The 21,483-nt window shown below is 36.3% G+C and overlaps 2 protein-coding genes and 1 pseudogene across 5 annotated transcripts; 1 reads left to right on the top strand and 2 right to left on the bottom strand.

Annotated features, from left to right (window-relative positions):
• Positions 1 to 272: 272 nt before the first annotated feature.
• On the top strand, positions 273 to 2,759 carry LOC114178183 (nuclear transport factor 2B). Its single transcript, XM_028063942.2, has 2 exons — positions 273 to 600; positions 2,415 to 2,759. The coding sequence occupies exons 1-2, from the start codon at positions 304 to 306 to the stop codon at positions 2,487 to 2,489; spliced, it is 372 nt and encodes a 123-aa protein (XP_027919743.1). The 5' UTR covers positions 273 to 303; the 3' UTR covers positions 2,490 to 2,759.
• A 546-nt stretch (positions 2,760 to 3,305) lies between these two features.
• On the bottom strand, positions 3,306 to 20,319 carry LOC114178182 (calmodulin-binding transcription activator 4). Of its 4 annotated transcripts, none has more exons than XM_028063938.2 (13): positions 20,026 to 20,319; positions 19,336 to 19,467; positions 19,085 to 19,200; positions 18,029 to 18,117; positions 17,710 to 17,755; positions 8,499 to 8,958; positions 7,044 to 7,192; positions 6,831 to 6,930; positions 6,521 to 6,744; positions 5,435 to 6,111; positions 4,392 to 4,968; positions 3,937 to 4,224; positions 3,306 to 3,618 (listed from the first exon to the last, which is right to left on the bottom strand). In XM_028063938.2, exons 1-13 carry the CDS (start codon positions 20,033 to 20,035, stop codon positions 3,526 to 3,528), a joined length of 2,961 nt encoding a protein of 986 aa, XP_027919739.1. In that variant the 5' UTR covers positions 20,036 to 20,319; the 3' UTR covers positions 3,306 to 3,525. The 4 variants fall into 4 exon arrangements, with proteins under 4 accessions (XP_027919739.1, XP_027919741.1, XP_085527723.1 ...); XM_028063940.2 differs by having other exon boundaries at positions 6,831 to 6,927; XM_085671597.1 differs by having other exon boundaries at positions 7,044 to 7,144.
• Positions 8,965 to 12,208, bottom strand: LOC146887556 (putative alpha-mannosidase At5g13980 pseudogene; annotated as a pseudogene).
• Positions 20,320 to 21,483: the final 1,164 nt, after the last annotated feature.

Genomic DNA, 21,483 nt, shown 5'->3' with positions numbered 1-21,483 from the left:
ACAGTTAATAAAAATTAAAATAATTTAGAGCTAGTTTTTATTAAAAATTTGGCGAAAATTTATAGATGCTTTGTTGAATAATTATAATACCATAAAAGTTAATAAAGAAATATTTGTGATGAATATATATTTAGGGACAGAAATTTTGACAGTCTAAATATAAATGTTGTTAATATTTTGAATTAATTATTTATAGATGATGTTTGGTGGTACGTAAAAGATACGCTAAAACGCTAAAGGGTGTAAAAAGGAGTTAAGAGTATATAAAGAGGGGAAAAGAAAGAGAGTGTGGGAGTGGGAGAGATGGATCCAGACACGTTGGCAAAGGCATTCGTAGAGCACTACTACTCCACCTTCGACAACAACCGCCAAGGCTTGGCCAATCTCTACCAGGATGCTTCCATGCTCACCTTTGAAGGCCAGAAGATCCAAGGCGCTCCCAGCATCGTCGCTAAGCTCACTTCCCTTCCTTTTCAGCAGTGCCTCCACTCCATCACCACCGTCGACTGTCAACCTTCCGGTGTCAACGGCGGCATGCTCGTCTTCGTCAGCGGCAACCTCCAGCTCGCCGGCGAACAGCACGCTCTCAAATTCAGCCAGGTCATCACTCTCTCTGTGTTAGGGTTTTCTTCACACTCCGATCCATTCGATCTCTTTTCCTTTCCTTTCATTCTCTCTTTCTCTTTCTGCGTTCAATTGCTTTTCCTTCAAAATGTTGCCTTCTTCCTCTGCCAAACATAAATTCTTAAGTTTGGGGACGTTTTAGGTTGTTATTAATGCTATGGACTGCGGAATGTTTGAGGGAGAGAATAGAGTGGATGGAGAATTAGGAAGGTTATCGAATGATTCTAATGGATTTAAATCATTGCCTGTTTGTGATTGGAAATCTAGGGTAACTCTAGTGTCTAGGTTTTCTTTTTGTGGTAATCATAGTATTGGTACCTGTTATTCATCGGGGTCCCTAGCGTACAGAATGTGAATACTTTCTCTTAATGTGGGTATTTCGGCCAATCAATGTTTGCCAAGGTGTGTTTAGAATTGAAAGTGGCAAAACAATTATTAATCTTTTTTGTATTTTCTTTTTAATGGACTTTATTAATTGGATCGGAGTTGTTTTTTTGGATGGTTATGGATTGGACTACAGAACATCTGATGGATATCCAAAGGCAACCTGGTTCTCCTTATTATTTGTCGTGCCTTCAATCACATTGTTGACAACTGAAAAGTTCCTTAAGGTCTCAATTTTCAGATGTTTTGGAAATGTTTCACGAGCTCAGCCTTTTTCCGCATGTGTTGTTCTTGTTTTTTTCGTTGATATCAATTTGCAAGAAAAATTATTGCACTTTTCTTTCAGTGCTTGGGTAGCTTATCTAAAATTCCCCTCTTGCAAATTGCAACTTAGATGGATTTTGAGTTCAATTTAGATGCTTGTGGGGGTCCTCCTCCAACTGTTTTATTTCATCAATTGCTGTTAGTTTGATTACTTCCTATCATTCTCACCAGGTTCCAATGGAATTCACAAGAATTATATATACTAGAGGCTTCAGATTAAATGAAATTTCAATATCTATATTAGTATAACTCATTCGGATCTCTCTGTAAGTTGGTGGGATTATGAGTGGTGTATTGTCTTGGTGCCGCATTAACTTTCACTCTCTCTGCCAACATTGTTTCCCTAAGAAAATAAAATCAATGATCCTCAGCAGAAAAAACAACTGGAATTTGGCAGTTAGTCGCAGATGTTAAAGCTAATGATGGAGTTTATGTGGGAGTTAAGCATTGATCCTTTCTAGTAGGTGACCTTAAAATTTGCTGCGGTCCTCTTTGTTGAGAATTACTTCTCTCTTTAGATTTAATTTAACAAGCTTTTAATTGTCACTACTTAGCTGTCACTAATATGTTTTGTTCTACCAATCAATAAATTTAAGGAGCTTATAACTTTCTGAAAAACGAAGAAGAACTGGAAAGTTTTCTGTTAAAATGATTAATAGATGGAGGGTGGTTCTCCATCTATTAAATGAATCATGAATGAAGTGGTTTTTGTTAATGATATTTTAGCGATCTTCTTTGTAATTTTAGAAAAGGATTAAGTTTAGGTACCTTGAGCTTAGAAGTGTTTGTCTCTTGTTAGAGATGAATTCATGATTCTGAAGGGGGAAATGATGGGTTGTCAAACTCCTGTTTTTACACTGAAATGTTGCCTACGTGTGGAAGTGGAATTTTGCCCAAAGTTTTTACATCCATAGCAAATTTTTATTATTTTTTTCTATACTTGTGCTCTTATATGGTAATTGTATTTATATTTTTCCTTTGTACGTAGAAATACTTTGTATTTGGGTGGGTATATCCTCTCTTTTTCTTGCTCTGCTGTTTATCTAATTTCAGTCAATCACTAAATTTGTCACTCTTTTCAGATGTTCCATTTGATGCCAACTCCGCAGGGAAGCTATTATGTGTTGAATGATATATTCCGTTTGAACTATGCATGAAGATAGACCATCAAATACATGAGCTGAAAGGCCATAGAAGAAGTTTGCCCTATAGCTAGCTGTTTCAGATTGGACATTTGAAATTGAAAAAGGGATATTTTTTGTTGGTTGTGTTGAATCCTTAATTGTCTGTTGTGTTTAGAATTTTCTGTCGCGACTGATTTGAAAAAAACCTTCAAGGATAAATTGTTGAAAGATTACTGGGTATTGGAGATTGAAAACTTTAATATATTTGTGATCTGAGATATTGGATCCAAGCATCTTGATCTATTTTTTCCTTTTATTAATTAGTTTATGCTTCCAGTCATAACATAATGTTTTGTTCACCTAAGAAACCGATGACGTTTATTCAAGCATCTCTCTCACTATGCGGGCTGTTTGTCTTTTCTTTTCTAGAAGGTAATCAATTTAGATGTTGTTTGGGGTTGTTGATTTGTAAATATATTGACTTCAATAGCATAAAAGTTGAGGACCAGGTTTCAAACTTGAATGGTGGTTGTTTTCTGGACACTGGACTCTACTCTAGTTGACTATCTAGTGTTAATCCAAAATTCATTTCACTGAAGATAAATGATGCTGATCGGTAGTGTCAGAGGAGTGATATCAAAATAAGATTCACCCCTTTATCCTGCAATGTGAATTTGAATTGTATTTGCGGTGATGTCAATGAGGGTTGATGAAATCAAGTCCGTATCGGCCATAGCTTCCATACAGACTTGCCAAATTTGGGATTAAAATGAGGTAAACGAGAAAGAAAACCACTCTTTTAACATTCTAGTGTTGCTTGAGTTCGACACTGTAACAATGAGAGCAATGTTGACGGTACTACTAATATATTCATTCAATTTGAAACGCCACTCTACTTGCATTCAACACAATCTTATATTTTACAAAGCAACAGCGTTCAACGTAATTATCACTATACAATCATAACTGTCTCAAACTAACAAGTGAGCTTGTGATAAGCATCTAAAACACAGACCGTGGAAATGGTTATTCAGAAATTAATCATTCAAAAGAATGAAGATTAGCAAGGCTAGGGAAATGGATAGAAGTCATCCTCCATAAATAAGGTATTCCCCACAGGAGTTGTTGATGATGCTTCGTCACTCGTACCTGCAAGTTCAGCCTGCCAAATAATTGACAAGTTATTCATTGACAGCATAAAGCAATTGCACTCCATAGTAAAAGTAGTTGCTAGCTTTATAATATATGTTTTACTACTTTGGATCTTTTAGGATGCAAGCTAAAAGAGTTAGAAAACACTCAAGTTCTTCTAATTTTGTATCCAAACAGATTGAGTACGGAATGCCCTATGGAGGAAGCCTCATGCAATATAATGTCTAAAATTTTCCATCTAGTGGCAAACTAGGACAGATGCTGAAGAGATAGTGACCACTCTGATAAAAGGAAAACACTTGACTCTGTCGTTTTAAAACTTATTTACCTTAGCTTGACGATATTTCTCAAGCATGCGATGATATTGGTCACGAGCATCTGGTGAGTCGACCATGGACAGCACCCGTGAAACGGCCTTTTCAATTTCTACATCCACTTTCTGTTTTCGGAACACCTTGAGAATATCTTCATCTTCATGTTCATGGACGTCCATCTCTTGTCGGAAACCTCGTAAACCAGCTCCTTTTCTTCTCCATCGTAGCACAACCTTGTCCAGGATTCCAACTGCCCATATTACCTTGTAATGCTTCCTAACCTGGTAACCCCTCACATGAGCCTGCCCAAATAAATTCGAAAGAGGCCGACATTAACGGTGTTAAAGATCAAAGTATGCACGCCAATGTTTGGTTTTAAAATAAAAATTATTCACCCTGCAAAGAATCAAAACTATGCACGTAGTTCTCGGTATTCATTTGTTCCATACAAACTGTTGACATTTATTACCTGTATCTTCACTACTTTTTGGCGCAACGATAAGAAATCTCTGCGACCTTTCCAACCACGATATTTCTTCTGAATTGATAAAGCAGCTGAATTATGTTCGCGTGAGTTTCGAAAGGCAAGTTTTGACAAAGCAGAAATTTCTGGAATGCTACCAATGCCACCTATACTCGTACCATCTACACCAGCAGCTGCTTCTTTTGCTCTCCGTTTTCTAAAAGAATGTGACCGAAAAGCAGATTGTATCCGGGCAGCTGCTTGAGTTACATTTCTGACAGCAGCCAAGGTGTCTTTGAGTGACGCCTGATCCCCATTGGCAGCAAGATTTTCCTTGGAGACACTGGTCACAGTCATATCTGCCTGAAGCTGTGCAGTACTTTTAGATAACTCACACTCTTCCAATGTAAGCGATGATAGGTGGCTTGTTACAGCTACCTCTGAAAGATACCCTGCTAGTCCCTTGTTCCCATTGCTGGCTGCAATAGATGCAGCAGTTTTTCCGATTGGGTCTTGTGCAGTTGGATCTGTCACAGCTCCAGCAGATGCTCCAGAAGCGACAAGTGAAGCAACCATTTTTTCCCTACATGGAATTACAAAGCTTAAGGAAAATAACATCCAAAGTACTTCAAAATGGAACAGGTAATTATACTTTGTGATATGATCATCAGTTCTAGCAGAAGACTAGATGAACCAATTATTGTTACTAATTAGAAATTGAAGTCCACATTTGCTTTGATTGATTATACACACATGATCAACAAGGCAATAAATTTCTGATGAGAAGAATCATGATACATGCGGGTTTATTAAACCTTCAATGTTGTCATCAATTCTACATTTAATTTCCTAACACTGTTTGCTTCTCTAGAAATTCAATTTTCAGACTTGAGTATCTGAAGAACTTATCATTCATTTTTCCTATCGTTTAAGAATGCATGTTTTTCTGTATCTTTGTTAACAAGCCTTGTATAGCAATATTAACATATTTCACCAAAGCTAAATAACCCGTTAATAACACAGTAGCAAGCCCTCTAGATTTCTATTACCTTCCGAAACGGGCAGCCCAATGAAGGGCAGTCCAGCCATTGATGTCACGGAAATTTATATTAACTCCACAACTAAGAATGGGGTTCAAGGCCCACTCAAAACCCAATCCAGCAACCATGTGAATAATGCCTTGCTCTTTCTTGGACAAAGGGCAGCCTGTCTCTTCATTTCTTTCCTGAGATCTGTAAGAAAGCCACTGTTGAAGCTTATCCTTTAGAAGCTCTTCAAGAAGCCAATCAACAGTACCAGTCGATGTCCCGCTGCCAACTAGAAGAGTCTCTATAATATGGCTCCATGAATCATCATCAGCTTTCTGTTTTATGAGAGGAACTCCCGATTCTATGTTGTCATTCTTTATTGTTGATGTAGAAAGAAGCATCTGTCCTAATCTAACAAGTAATAACAGCTCTTCAGGACTTTTAGTGACGTCTGTTTTTGATTGAGTACATTGGGTGCAACTATAGGTCTTGTCACGATATTCAAACTCTCTGACTTCACTGCAGGACTCACGGTTTCCAGTAGTAATGCACAGTGTAACCTTTTCAGGAAGGTGAGGAGGAGCTTCAAAACAGATTACACCATCATGAATTATCTGAACAGGAACTTCAACATTACCAAGCATGCATGCCCAGGTAGAATCTGATGGATGACAGAGAAAAGACCCAACAATGATGACCTACGCATATAGTATGGAGCTTTAGGAATCCAATTTGGACAAAATCAACACAAAATATAACATCAAGATAAGAAAGCTGAAAGAGAAAGAGATAATCAGCTTATTAAGTCTTAACTGTACAAAGACACATGCTTGATCAACACTTCCCTAACCTAATTATTTATAAATAGACTGAGTTTTGTTTATAATTGCTTTACACTATCACTACAACAAGAATTTCATATAGATTTTAACAAAGTGAAGAATATATTTTAGAACTCTTCAGGAGCCAAGCTACGGTACAAGCACCTGTAGTTATTAACCAAAAGAATGAGCACTTTCACTTCATTGTTTAGAAGATGCCACTAATGCAAAGAGTAATAAATCGTTGCATAGGGGATGCAAGGAGTTGGGCTTTGAAGGCACAAACCTTGGTGGTCTCAGTGGCATAACCCCATTCTGGGGAGAATGTCTTAATGGTAAATTTCTGTTTTTGTGCAATAGTCAAGCTTGAATCTGCATCTAGAGGTGCTATAATTTGGCTTTGGTCAAACAATGTTTCATAGTAGCCAGAATTAGTTACTCGTGTTTCCACCACAGAAGAATATGCAGGAAATTTGACTTCATCAACCCCTTGAGGTGGTGAGAAAACGGCTGCTAACATGATTGGGGAATCAGAATTGAAGAAACACCAAAATATGCCAAAAATAGTAAATTCAAAAAGGTGAAATATATCATACAGCTTTGAGAAGTATCACTGTTGAAGTTGAGCCAGTGACTGTTTTCCTGTTTGGAAATTGGTACTTGTACCCTTCTCGAAAAAGATACTGAATTTTCCTGCTTTAACAATCAAACATTTTAAGAATTGCATAAACACAAGAGAATCGTTAAACATCTGAACAAACATAAATTTCAAAATCATATAAATTTTATGAAGTCCAAGAAACACTTACATTTTCAGCTGCCATGTATACATTTTGCGGTGGTAACTTGACAGCAGTTGAGGACTTGCATGATTCCAGCACCCCTGTCCATAAAGCCTCTTCATTTACATCTGGGTAACCATGGTCTATTAGTTCATGATAGCATTCACCACCATCACCTATTAAAATAAACACTTTTAGCATCTTTAACCTTCCCCTCTTACTAGGTGATGTTTCCACAATGAAGAGGATAAAACAAAACTACAAGGAGCTGAATTTCAGTTGAAATTTGAAATATTAAAGTTATAAATGAAGGACTTGATCAGATGAAATACTAATTTGCAAGGAAAAACTAAGCAGAGCAAAAACCATAATAACGTCATAGAAAAAACTTTTGGCACAAATATAATAACAAAGGATCCAGTGAAGTGTGTCAAAAACCAAAAAATACAACCTGTAAATTCTGAACAGGCAAGTGAGCTTTAAACAACCATAACTTTTGATAAAGGTGTTGTTAGCAAGGCCCATATGGTATCGTTAGAAAGCTCCTTTTGAGTCTCTTGTTAACATTTGAAACCCGGATTACCCTTTTTGAGACTAATTTTGAGCACACAATCTGCAGTATAAGTATATTTTGAAGCTGTTTCAGTGTTTTTCCTTGAATTTTTCAAAAAGCGTAGTATTTTTCCATGTTTAAATGTGTCCTAATTCAGGTTGGCCATCACCATACTGTCAGTATGCTGTGTTTTGATCTCTGTAGCCTCTTTTAAAATAACAACACAACCTTTTCTCTCATACTTCAAGTTTGCTTGTTATTAGTAGAGGTTTACTCAAGTACTCGTCAGCCACAGGCAATTTATCAAGACTAGTACAATTGTGTTATTTTCTTTATCAACCATAAAAATGGAAAAACACGTCATACTAACGTAACGTTCCAATCAAACCTTTATAGCCTATTCCACATTTTTATATAGTTTTATAAAGTCTACTGGAGTAATGTCAATTTCAAAGAAACCTAGCTTTGAGTAGGTTTTTTAGAACCATCTTTTTATGGTTATATAGCTCATAATAAGAATTACATTCTCTTAACATTCATATTGGGAAAGACTTAAGTCCCACAATGACTGGAGATAGTGCCGTATATAAAACGGGGGGGCAACTGTCCTCCTACAAGCTAGCTTTTATAGTCGAGTTAGTCCCAAACCACAAACTCTAATAGTTCCCACAGGGCATATAATAATTGGGGAATTAGGCTTCGATGAGAAAATTTAAACAGTTAAACAGAGACACAAAACAAGATGGCCAAGGCATGCTATAAATTTCCACCAACAAATTACAAAAAATTAGCAAGGCATGTAGCAAGCAGTTCTACCTACGTAAGTAGAAGACAATGTATGCAAACAGGTTCAATTACGATATAGATTGTGCACTGAGATATTTCACTAATTTAAACAATGTGTTATCAACATTTGAAGTTTTTTTTACCTTGTCTTCCATTATATTCATCATAAAATAGCCCTTGATCATCAGGTCCAGAGAAAGCAGCAGATTGCTCTTTATTGCTGATCACCCTTTGATTATCCAGAGGGTTTGAATCGTGGGCAATTTCATGCTTATTGCAGAAGGGAGCAATATCTTCAAAGCTGTCCTCATTCAAACTTAATTGTACCTCCAGTCGGCGCAAAGCTTGAGTAACTTCAAGCTCAGATGAGGTTCCTGATTCTGCATCGGTTCCATCCATGTGATCCATTTTATTGTTCAGAATGAATATATCAGACGTAACTTCTGTAGTTCCAGGACTGGAGAAACTCTGATTAGGTTCATATGAATCAACAAGTATGGATGTTGACCCTGGATTCTGATTAGAATAAGGGCTAGGACTCTGACTAAATGCAGAAGAGGAACTTGGTGACAATTGTGCGCCAGCTCCAGAACTGAGTCTTCCCTATAACATGAGTGCATACGTTAAAGCAATACTTGAACATGGGCTGCACAACAATGCCACTATGCACATGCTGAATAAAAGAATATGATCAAATAATTCCCATTTAAGATACCAAATGTGATTCTGAAGAAGATCTAAGAATATCATCATTTGAGAAAAGGAAAGAATTAGTGCATAAAGGCAATACCACAATGCAAATCTTCGGAATAATCACTGACTTTTCTTATATCAATTTCCCTTATCTAAGAAAGAATTAAATACCAAAGATTCGTAAGTAGGAAAATAGTTATCCAAAGCGCATTTGGTCTTAAAGTTAGGATATGGGAAGTGAGATGCAGTCCTCCATGTTGGTAAGTTCTGGTAGTTAAAGGAGCATAAAGGCATGCTCATAAACTTGGGAAATAGAAAAAGTTTCAGGAAGATAAGAAAATGCACGGAGAATGGCTTTAATTGATTGCACAGTAATTATTAAAGAGTCTAAGTTTCATGAACTATCAATATAAAGAATTTTACAACACCAATCAATTAGAAATAACCCGAGATGGTAATTACAAGGTAATTATTACAAAAAATCAACAATTTTTCTCATTCATGACAATCTATGATTAGATGATAATGTAAAAAACTTTTACACTATCTGATCATACAAATTAAATTCATTATTAAATGAACAAATGCCACTTTGGAAGCATAATTGTACATTTAAGAAAGTAGTTTGAAAATAGAAAATGAGAGAGGGAGTTAAAACACTGAAGTAATATTAATGGTAACCAAAAGAATCAAAGTACCTGTTAGGAACCTTCAAAAGAAGGTAAAATGCAGGAGAGAAATTGTATGGGCAGTCCCTCAAAACTGTATTAATTTCAGTAAACTTCCTAACACAGGTTTACAAAAGAAAATACTTCCTTTCACACAGGGCATTCCCTGTCACAAAACAACTATCTCCCACCCATCTACCACATATGAAAAGAATACATAGACTTCCTATGTAATAATCTTTCTCACCTCTTCCACCTCTTCACGTAACTGCTACCCAGTCGCCACTTACTTTCCACTGTCATTGTTCCTTATAGCAATGAACCGACACACTCTCACGGTTATACTACCAGAACTCAGGCAGCATTGCACACAAACTATTAGAATATTTCTTTCTTGTTATTATTATCAAAGACCGGGGTTTTTATAACCCCAAATAACAACAGATTTGATACAAATCAGCTAACAGAAAACTATTCTAAACAAAGGGTTATAACATTCTAAAAGAAAGTATCAACCCCCTTACCCAATTATCTGTTAATAGCTAAATAATTTTTAAATTTCCTTCTATAGTGAACTTTCCACACCTTCTCATTATTCCCCTTTCTATCATTACTCGCCCCTACAGGAACAGTCTCGTCCTCAAGGTTAAATTCTGGAAATTAGTCACAAGCTAAAAGTATGGGTGAATATATCTCTTTACGAAATGAGTGATGCCATCTAGCACCCTCTCCCACAGGATCAATTCTGAAACAGTATTTCCCTAGCACAGTTAACCCTGTGCACTTATTATGGATGCAAACACTGTGCACTTATTATGGATGCAAACTGTTTCATTCAGTGCCTCTACAACACCTCCAGAATCATCCTTAAGTAATCTCCTATGCATCATTAGTTCCAATTGTCCATCTATGATGTTGGAGCCCCCAACAGCTCTATCTACCAAAATAGAAAACTCTTTGCTTTTATTTTCAGGTAAATCCCAAAGTTGATAGGGTAATAATTTCCAACAGGTTGATTAATTTTCAAGTGCCAGTCTTTTCTGTAGTCTCGGACACGTTCAATGAAATTACAGACATTGGAGGCTGTATAGAAGGTTTTGTTGCTCGCCAAATTTGTTCTAATCTCAGTTTTAACAATTTGTATAGGTCCAACCATAAACTCAACTTCAGCATGATTTTTACTCTGTACAATCTAAAACTCTGGTATATCCATTAATCGATCTGCTGATGCACTTCATGCACAATTAGAGCTTGGAAAACTGAGAGGAGACTTCCTGTTGGAACTGATGGGAGATGATCAACCATCAGGTCTAAAAAAATATGCTCCAGATGCCAGACCAATTCCATCAAATCCTTTGTCGACATAAAATTTATGTCTGCTCTAGGGATTCTTCAACCTTGCTTCTGAGGTTGATGTATTTAGTAAGTTTCCTTACTTCACAGAATAAGTTAATTTCAAGTTTTCTAGATCCACTTTAATTATATCTCCCATTCTTTGACTTGTAAGCTGCATCTCCATCTGAAATCTTAGCTTCACCTTTGGCATATGAGACATAGTAAGTGCTAAAACCCAGTGGGGGAACATCTGTTGGAAAAGCAAGCCAGTATTTGGGTTTCACAGTTGGAAACACTTCCAAGTATGCCAGTGTGATAGTTTCTTAAACCGAGAAAAACATCAGGCATTGGCACTTGTTGACATTGGACCTTATGATATCCTCTCTTTTCCATCCCAAAAGATTGTAATCAACAACCACCAGGTTTTTCCCATTGGAGAAGTCAACTTCTGATGCAGGACAATAACTTATATTCAGAAGTGGACACTATTAAAATTTAATCTGTGGGTTCTTACATCCCGTTTTGGTTGCTTCCTCTGTCGAACAAGCAAGTGATTTTGCAACAACTTTCCCAACCTCTGTATAACGTATTAAAAAGTCATTTAGCATAATCATCAACAAGATATTTTTTGTACCAGATACTAACTAAATCATGATGTTGAACCATAGCCAAAGACTCAACCAAAGTGTCTGCTTTAGGACCTAAGGCACTCCTCCCTTTGAAATATTCCAACTGCCTTTCAAAATCAATATTGTTTTCTTCCTTCAAATCTTCTACTCAGAACAGCCGCAAACTCCTCCTAAGATGGATTCTCGGTCATTTGGCACCAAAACTTGCCAGTATGATGCAGGACTTAAAATAAAAGAAATTGTGGGACTGAATTGTAATTACAAAGAAATAAAAAAAAAGAAAAAGAAAACAATAGTTTGTTAGACAGTTATAGATGGGAGTGAGGGGCTTATATAGCTGGTGTAAAAACAGAGGTTGGGTAACCAATTTGTTGGAGAAAACCATTCTGCAACGTTTCAATATATTTTGTTCGGTATCCATTCTTTCATTGGATTCCCTACGTTGGTATTCATTCTTCGAGAGTCTTCCTCTCCTAGTTTGCTGTTACATTGGTATCAGACATACCCTTCCAACCACGTTTCCGCCATGGCTGATAACACTCACAATCAAGCTCTCCTTCACGTAATGGAAGAGCGTCTCAATTTGAAAATGAAAGAACGCTTCATGTCCATTGACGCTTCTCTCCAACAACAGCTCAAAGAATTATTTCAGCAATATGAAAACAAAATAGTTGCAGATTCTAGTAACAATACTCGACCCTATGCTTGTAATACGCGAATGGCTCGTTTGGATTTCCCTCGATTTAATGGTGATGGTGTCAAGAATTGGATCATTCAGTGTGAGACATTTTTTTCCATTGATCAAACCCCTAACGATTACAAGGTTAGGCTTGCGGTGGTGCATTTTGAGGGAAAGGCACTTCAGTGGCATAGTGTCTATGTCAAAACTATTGGGTTGAACAACTTACCTTCGTGGGACGAATACGCTTGTATTCTGTTGGACTGTTTTGGGGAAATCTGTGATGCAACTTCGGCAAAAAGGCTCTATCACAGAATATCATGAAGAATTTGATGCAATTGTATCTAGAGTGGACTTATCTTCTTCACATCAGCTTAGTTGTTTTCTTGGTGGTATGAAATAGGATATGCAAATGATGGTGAGGATGTTTCAACCAACCACAGCCATGAAGGCATTTTCGTTAGCCAAAATGTATGAGTCTGCCAGCACTCAATCTTCTCCCCAAAAATCATTTTCCAAACCACTCAAATTCAATCCAACAGTAAAAAGCCCACTGTTACCCACCCCATCCGATCAGGTTGACAAAGCCAAACCTCCGACACAAGTCACAAAAACTTTAACCCTGACCTATATGAGTGAGCGGAGGAGCAAGGGTTTGTGTTATTTTTGTGATGAACCTTTCACTCTAGCACATAGTTTGACACATAAGAAATTGCAAATTCATGTAATGGAGTTGGAGGAAGAAGTGGATTCTAAAGCAGAGACGAGTGCTGGACAGCACAATGGCACGAATGAGATAGTGGATCCTTTGATTTCTGTGAATGCTTTGACTGGTCTTATGAATTTCAGAAGAATGCGTGTGACTGGCTGATTCAAGAAGCACCCTCTCCACATATTGATTGATAGTGGTAGCACTCATAACTTCCTAGATGTGTCTTTTATCTAGGAAGTTACGATGCAAAATTGAGACGATGAATCCTTTGAATGTGACTGTAGCGGATGGAACTAAAGTTCAAGTTTCTTATATTGTTAGGACCTTTAAGTGGCATTCACAGAATACTCCTTTCCAATCTGATCTGATGTCGTTACCACTTGGTTGTTGTAACATGATGCTTGGTATTGAATGGTTGGTGACTCGCGGTGATATCACTTGGAATTTTGACAAACTGACAATGGATTTTTCTTTGAATTGTAAGAGATAGGTGCTTCGAGGGGCTTCATGCATTGGCCTCAAGACCATTTAGAAACAACAGTTCCACAAAACATTATTGTCAGGGGTTCATTTATCAATGTTGCAATTATGTCCTACCGAGAATGATGTGTTGCTTCACTCGTTGTCTCCTCATGTAGAACAAACCCAACTTCATAGTATCATTGAAGATTTATTGGCGTCCTTTCTTGATATTTTTCAGGAACTTGCAGGATTACCTCCACGAAGAGAAGGTCATGATCATAAGATTCCCTTACTGCAAGGAGCTAACCCAGTCAACAAGAGACCTTACAGATATGCCAAACAACAGAAAGACATTATAGATGGGTTAATCCAGGAATTCCTCAAATCTGCAGTCCATACTCAAGCCCAGTGGTGTTAGTTGGCAAAAAAGATGGCAGTTGGAGGCTTTGCATTGATTACCGAGACTTGAACAAAACTACCGTTAAGAATCGATTCCCTATTCCATTGGTAGAAGATTTGTTAGATGAATTATGTGGTTCCACTATATTCTCTAAAATCGATTTGAGATCCGGATATAACCAAGTAAGAATGGCAGAGAAGGATATCTACAAAACTGCTTTCAAAACACATGTTGGACATTATGAGTATCTAGTCATGCCATTTGGCTTGACTAATGCCCCTGCAACATTCCAAGCATTAATGAACACTATGTTTCACGATTTTTTGTGGAAATTTCTTTTGGTATTTTTTGATGATATCCTAATCTATAGTAAGAGCTTTGAAGATCACTTGACTCATCTGCACAACGTATTACTGGTTATGAGGGCTAATGCTATATGCTAAGAAGTGTAAATGTTACTTTGGGGGTTAGTAGAGTGGAATATTTGGGACACTTTATCACCAGTGAAGGCATTTCCACAGTCTTGCAAAAGTTGCACCTTGCAAAAGTTGCACCAGTGAGGCAATGGCCATTACCTCAATCCTTACAGCAGTTAAGGGGTTTTCTTGGCTTAGTAGGGTACTACCGAAGATTTGTGTGTCGATATGGCACCATAGCTAAACCTCTCACGGATATGTTGAGGAAAGACAGTTTTTGTTGGTCTCAGGAAGCCAAGCTTGCTTTCCAACTCCTCAAAGATAAAAAGAGTCAAGCACCAGTTTTGGCTTTACCAAACTTCTCTAAAGTTTTTGTGGTAGAGGTTGATGCTTCCGGTTTGGGAGTGGGAGCAGTGCTAATGCAGGATCATCATCCAATAGCCTTTATCAGTAGAAGTTTAAGTTAGCAACAACAAGCTTTGTCCGCCTATGAAAAAGAATTACTTGCAGTGGTATTTACGGTCCAGAAATGGATATGGCGGCATTACTTGCTACGCAAACAATTTGTCATTAAGACTGATCATCGAAGTCTTAAGTGCATATTGGAACAGAGATTTTCAACAGCTTTCCAACAAAAATGGTTGGTGAAGTTAATGGAATTTGACTTTAAAATTGAGTATAAACAAGGTACAAAGAATGTGGATGCTGATGCACTTTCTAGGGTGCAATGTGATGCTCTTGTGGTTCACCAACCTGCTTTAGATCTCCTAGACAGGATCAAGGCTGCGTGGCTAGTTGATGTAGACTTACAGAAGATCATTAGCGAACTACTACAAGACCCTCTATCTCATAGGCACTATAGTTGGGTGAGAAGGGAACTAAGAAGGAAAGGGAGGCTGGTGATTGGCAAGGATCAGGAGTTGAGAAAATTGATCCTCACCTGGCTGCACTCTACTGCTTGTGGAGGTCATTCAGGGAGAGATGCTACTCTCCAATGAGTAAAGGTCGTAGTATAGTGGAAGGGAATGACCAAGAATGTCAAAAGATTTGTCCATCAGTACATGTCAGAAATGCAAATATGATAATGCTACTTCTCATGGTTTACTCCAACCGCTACTTGTTCCACGGACCTAGTTTGGCAACACATTACCATGGACTTAATAGAAGGTCTTCCTAATTCTTATGGTAAACGAATTATATTTGTGGTAGTGGATCGATTGAGCAAAGTTGCTCATTTTATGGCGTTGCAACACCCCTACACTGCTACATATGTGGTTCAATGTTTCATGGATAACATCTTCAAATTACATGGGTTTCCAACCTCCATCACATCGGACAACGATCCCATTTTTGTTAGCAGATTTTGGAAAGAATTCATGGAGTACCAAGGGGTTCAGGTACAACTTTCTACCGCTTACCATCCTCAAACTGATGGTCAGACGAAAGTGGTGAATAGATGCATTGAAACATACTTGAGATGTATGTGTTCAGATGATCCGAAGCAGTGGTCCAAATGGCTGCCCTTGGCGGAATGGTGGTACAATACTACCTATCATAGTACTATCAAAGCCAGCCCATATGAGATTGTTTATGGTCAACTTCCACCAGCTTATTTACCATATCTGCCAGGAGAGTCTACGATTGAACTTGTTGATAGGAGTTTGCAGAAAAGAGAGGAACAATTGAAGCTAGTCCAATTCCACATGAAACGGGCTCAAGACCGCATGAAACAGTTAGCTGATAGGCACAGATCGGAGAGGTCATTTGACATTGGTGATTTGGTTTTTGTCAAACTACATCCTTATAGGCAAGTCTCGTTGGCTTTTCGCAACAATGCCAAAATAGCTTCTAAGTATTATGGCCCTTATTCCATGGTGGACAAGATTGGAACAGTAGCCTATAAGGTTCAGCTTCCTGCTAATCCCCTCATTCACAATGTTTTCCATGTGTCACAACTCAAGAAATTAGTGGGGGCAGCCACCGCTTCTGACCATTGTCCCATCATTGATGAAGAAGCAGCAATTAAAGAGCCTGAAGCCATATTGGACAGAATGACTGTGAAAAGGGGAAATCAAGCGGTAACAAAGGGATTTTGTGTCCTTGTACGAACGGGTTAACCTTTTCGTAACAATGGTATCAGAGCCTTGAAACGAACCCAATGTATCGAGTTCAAACCTTGGGGAGGAACCTACTCCAACAAAGGGGAGTTCCGAATTCACCAAGCTGTCAGGTGCCAGCCTCTGAAGGAGGGGCATTTGTTAAGGGATTTTGTGTCCTTGTACGAACGGGTTAACCTTTTCGTAACACAGTAGCTGGAGTTTCCCTCCATGTTGTTAAGGGCCAAGTGCAATCTTTTAGTTTGAGAGGTGTTTTGTACCTCAAAGAATCTTTCAGCTCGAGTTATCCATCCTAATGGATCAATTCCCTCAAACATGGGCAAGTCCACCCTTTTAAACCAAGGGTGAAGTGGTTCTTCCTCATCTTTATTAAATCTATTATTGTCAATGTCCTCCTCTACTCTTTTCTCCTCCCTATTGATTGAATTTTCACCTCCATTTGACAGTTTCTTTCTTTTCTTGATTTCAAGAAGCAGTTCCTTTATTTCTCTCATATCTAGTATGATTTCTTTTACTAGAGTCATGTTTGATCTCAAGTCTGCAATCTTTTTCTTCCTCTGTTTGCTGAGCAATTCCTTTATTTCTCATATGTCTGGTATGCTTTCTTTTACCAGAGTCATGTAAAATTTGTGAGGAAGCTTCAAAAGAAGGTAAAACGCAGGAGAGAAATTGTAGGGGCAGTTCCTCAAAACTGTATTAATTTTCAGTAAATTTCTTAACACGAGTTTAAAAAGGAAAATACTTCCTTTCACATTGGGCATTCCCTATCACAAAACTACTATCCTCCTTCCCATCTACCAAATAAGAAAAGAATATATAGACTTCCTAAATGAAAGTCTCAGCCCCCTTCCTGCAACAGCTGTTAACAGCTAACTAATTTTTAAATTTCCTTTTATAATAAACTTTCAACACCTTTTCATTATTCCCCTTTCTATCAGTATCACTTAAACAAGAAATACAAAACAGCACATGGACAAATGCATGAACCATCTACAGAAAGTAAATATTTAAGAATACAAGAAAATGTTTGAAATTTCTTGAAACAGGAAAATGAACTATATTATTTGAGCTTCACAAGACAAAGTAAAAAGGGAGGACAAGTGTAAGAAAAATAACTAATCAGAAACAGGTAAGACAGTGAGAAATCTTGCACAAAAGGGTTCCCCAAATTTTTCTGGAGGGACACTATGCACAAGGGTACAAGTATCATTATCATGTTTATCATCAGATATCGGAGACTCACCTCACTTGTGTTTCTGTAATGCACAAGAACAATATGCTCATATTCCCTGCCATGAAACAATATCAAGGGTGATTATGAACAACTACTACAGTAACGAATACAAAAGCATATCTCAAATAGTTATGAACATCAAAGGCCGATTTTGTTTCAAAGTCTAGGCTAATTTAATCTTGGCAATTCATTTAATGTTTAGTTAACCTCAAGGAGGATTTTTTACCTGAATATTGCATGTTTGTTTTAAAGGACACAACATTTTGTGATAAGCATAATAGTAATGTGTGAGGGATATGCAGGTAGATTATAACTAAAATTTACTCACGGATCCAACATCCAATAGCTCCGCCTCTGGAAACTAGGGTTCTGCTCTCCGTGTGCATAGTAACAATTTAAGGCTTCAACATTTCCAACCTATACATGCAGATTATTAAAACATTTCAGTGAAGAAATCAGAATATGAAATACCATGCAAAAAAAAATGGCGACCTAAACTCATCAGTATAGTAATAATAAGTGAACAACGTTTAGAAAACATACTAAAATGTGTCCTTTAACAAATATCAGTTATATGTAATATGTGTGTGTGTGAGTGTATAAAGAATAACTGATAGACAAAATCATTCATTATTGTTTTCAAAAGCATCTTAGAAGCACAAAATAGGAAAGCTTTTTTCGACAAGCTTCTCTAGAAATAATTATAGGAGAAAAATATACGAAGAAAAATTGAAATGACTTTCTTAATGAGCTAAAATTAGTTAATGTATAAGCTAATTTGTGGAAACTCTTTCATATGACTTCTCTAAATTCTTATTTTTAACTTGTGAAGATAATTTTAGTTTATGGAGAAGCTCATTTCATTTCTTTCTTCTTATTTTATTTCCTAGAAGTGTTTATGGAGAAACTTATCTAATACAATTGATAATGAAACTCCAAATAAGGACCATTAAATACTTTTAAATAATACTATTTGTCACTAGTCACCTGCTCGAGACATCTATTCAAAGTTTTGAATAAACTTTTTCAAACTATAGAATTGCATATGTTCTGAATGTATTGTGTATCTAATGCAGAACACACGATATGTATTTATATTATTGAATAGATCAATTACAAAAAAGACACCTAATAAATAGAAATCAATCATCCTAATTTCCCGATATTTTTCCCGAGATTATGTAAGGGTTGATTTCTTAGAAATCTATAACAGCACATTATATTCTAACATAAACAATTAAAGAAATCTTTCCTCCCTCTTACAAATTTATGGCTGCATTGCTGTAACTGAGACCCCCTCTAGACACTTGCTAATAATAAGTGTTCCTTTTTCATGGAAACCGAATAAACACAACAACACGTACACTAGTAAGTAGCTACATACCTTGAGCCGTTCGTGTGCTTCTCCCACAGCTCTTCCATCTCTTTTCTTGCGCCAGTTATGACCATCTTTCCGGAAGAAACGCAGGACTCTTTTGTTAAACAGAAACAGAGATCCACCTGTTAAGTAGAACAAATGATAATGTTGGCATTCAGCACTTTATGAGTCATTCTGAATAAACAAACAAGAATGACAAAGGTTGTCATTTTTTCTTATTTCTACAATCAATCAGAAAAAGGGAAGACGGCTGTTACTGGTTGGCTGTTGCGGGGGCTCTTGGGTGAGCTGGAACTTTTCATGATTCTGTAAAATGTACATCACTTCTGCTGGCTTCAGCCATCTGGCTTGAGCTTCTTGATGCAGATCGTTAATATCGTATTCGTAACCTGAAACAACGACAATAAATACTTCAAACAAGATATAAACCTTTCTATCCTCATCATCATCACCATCGATTTCTTTTCTACCTTTCTAACCATTAATAAGAACTTCAAATGCAACTAACAACTTAAATTTTTCTTATCTGCACAGCACCAATCAATTACTCCAATATTACATTTCATTCCGAACAAAAATGGGTTAGGGACAGCAAAATAATCTATTAAATTAAATCAAAATGCTAAAAGCATGTTACATAGAATATACTAAAATGCTTTAGTGTAACTGCGAGTGTTTATTTTTCACGGATTCCAAACAATAACAATAGATTCCAAAGCACACATGGTCCCAATTGAAAGCACCAATGACAGAAAACTAAACCAAATGCACACTCACACACACACACCAAGTCACAAGTGATGTGGCTCTTTTCAACTACCCAAACAAAGCAAGTCAAACTCAATTAACTCCACCTTAGACGCTCCAAAACATTAAACATCCCAATTTCCAGTTTCTTTTTCTTTTCCTAAAGAAACGCGATTAAGAAAACGAGAATACACGTTTACCAGATGTCATGGTTTGAACCAGAGGAATGAAAAGCTAGAAGTGGAACCGGACACCGAGCATTTTTCGAACCGGAGAGGCTTCTAGATGTGGTTCGGTGCGGTCTGCAACACACGCTCGAGTCGGTTCCAAAGAATGGATCGAGAAAGGAAGTTGAAGAAGCAGAAAGTGGAAACACACAGAGTTGGTATTGGTTGAAGGTTACAATTGATTTGAGGTTGTGATCAAGGTTAAGGTTAACCAAAGTGCTTTTATTACTCAACTTATTTTTTGTTACAAGTTTATTAAACAACTCGGACCACGACCAAGACCAACATATGAGAAACTTCATTTACAGTTACCACCTCTATGATTTGTTTTTAAAGATATTTTAAGATGTATGAGAAATATTTGCAATTATTATAAAAAGACTTGAAACTTGGAGCAAGTTTGATTTTTCTGACCAGTAAACACAAGTAGAATTCCAGGGTTCACCTTTTCTCAACATTTTCAACTACCTTTTTTAAATATTTAAAGAAATACTAAAGACAGATAAATATTTGTTAGGCGGTTGAAAATGCAACTAAACATTCCGTTATTTTTGTCTATAAATATTTTATTTCTTATTTTAATAAATATTTAAAGAGCCCAACCGAATGGATGATCTATAAAATTAAGTCTTGCGAAATAACACGGAAATTCATGCGTGTGAATATATATCCGTATTTTTATTATAGTAAAACTACTAGAAATACATGTACAAAATAAAATTAAAAATTAAAAAAAAATTATTAAAATTATTAAAATAAAAGATGTTTCTAAAATCTTAGTCGGAATTACAAAAAGTTGACCATAAAATTCAGTAACAAAAATATTTTTTTATTATTTTTATAATATTATAATTATATAATAGGTACATTCTTAATTTTTCATCAAAACAAAAATTTTGTATAAAAGATGTTATAAAATGTATTAATTTCTGTTAATATACAAAAAAAGTACTTTCAATTACATAGAATAAGTATAATTAAATATATGATTGATTGCATCTAGAAACAAATATAAAAACATAATAAAAGCATTATTCTATTATAAATTTCAACATATGTTGAAAGAAAAAAAGAATTACTTTACATTATTATGATTTTACAAAAATAATTTATTTTTTAGACGAGAGACCAAATAAAGTTTGGTATTTCATGTTTCAACTGCTCTCATTTTTAAGAAGGTGATTTTATATTAATTTATTAATTATAAGAATAAAGGCAAATAATTATTTAATATAATAAGTATTAACATGCTTTGTTTTTAGTATAATAAAAAAAAATATAATCTTAATGAAAAACTTAGTTTTGTTTAAATTTCGTCAATAATTAAAATAGTTAAATATAAATTTGATATTTAGTAATTTTTACATGTATTTATTGAAAATACTAGTATGTAATCAAACTTGAAGATTTAGAGACTGTAGTTTTTTCTTA

Source organism: Vigna unguiculata, chromosome 3, assembly GCF_037176805.1.
Source record: "Vigna unguiculata cultivar grain cowpea cultivar isolate G323 ecotype 2 chromosome 3, ASM3717680v1, whole genome shotgun sequence".
Lineage (NCBI taxonomy): Eukaryota > Viridiplantae > Streptophyta > Magnoliopsida > Fabales > Fabaceae > Vigna > Vigna unguiculata.
Note: the sequence above shows the minus strand (reverse complement) of the source record. Positions and strands in the feature narration are given on the sequence as shown.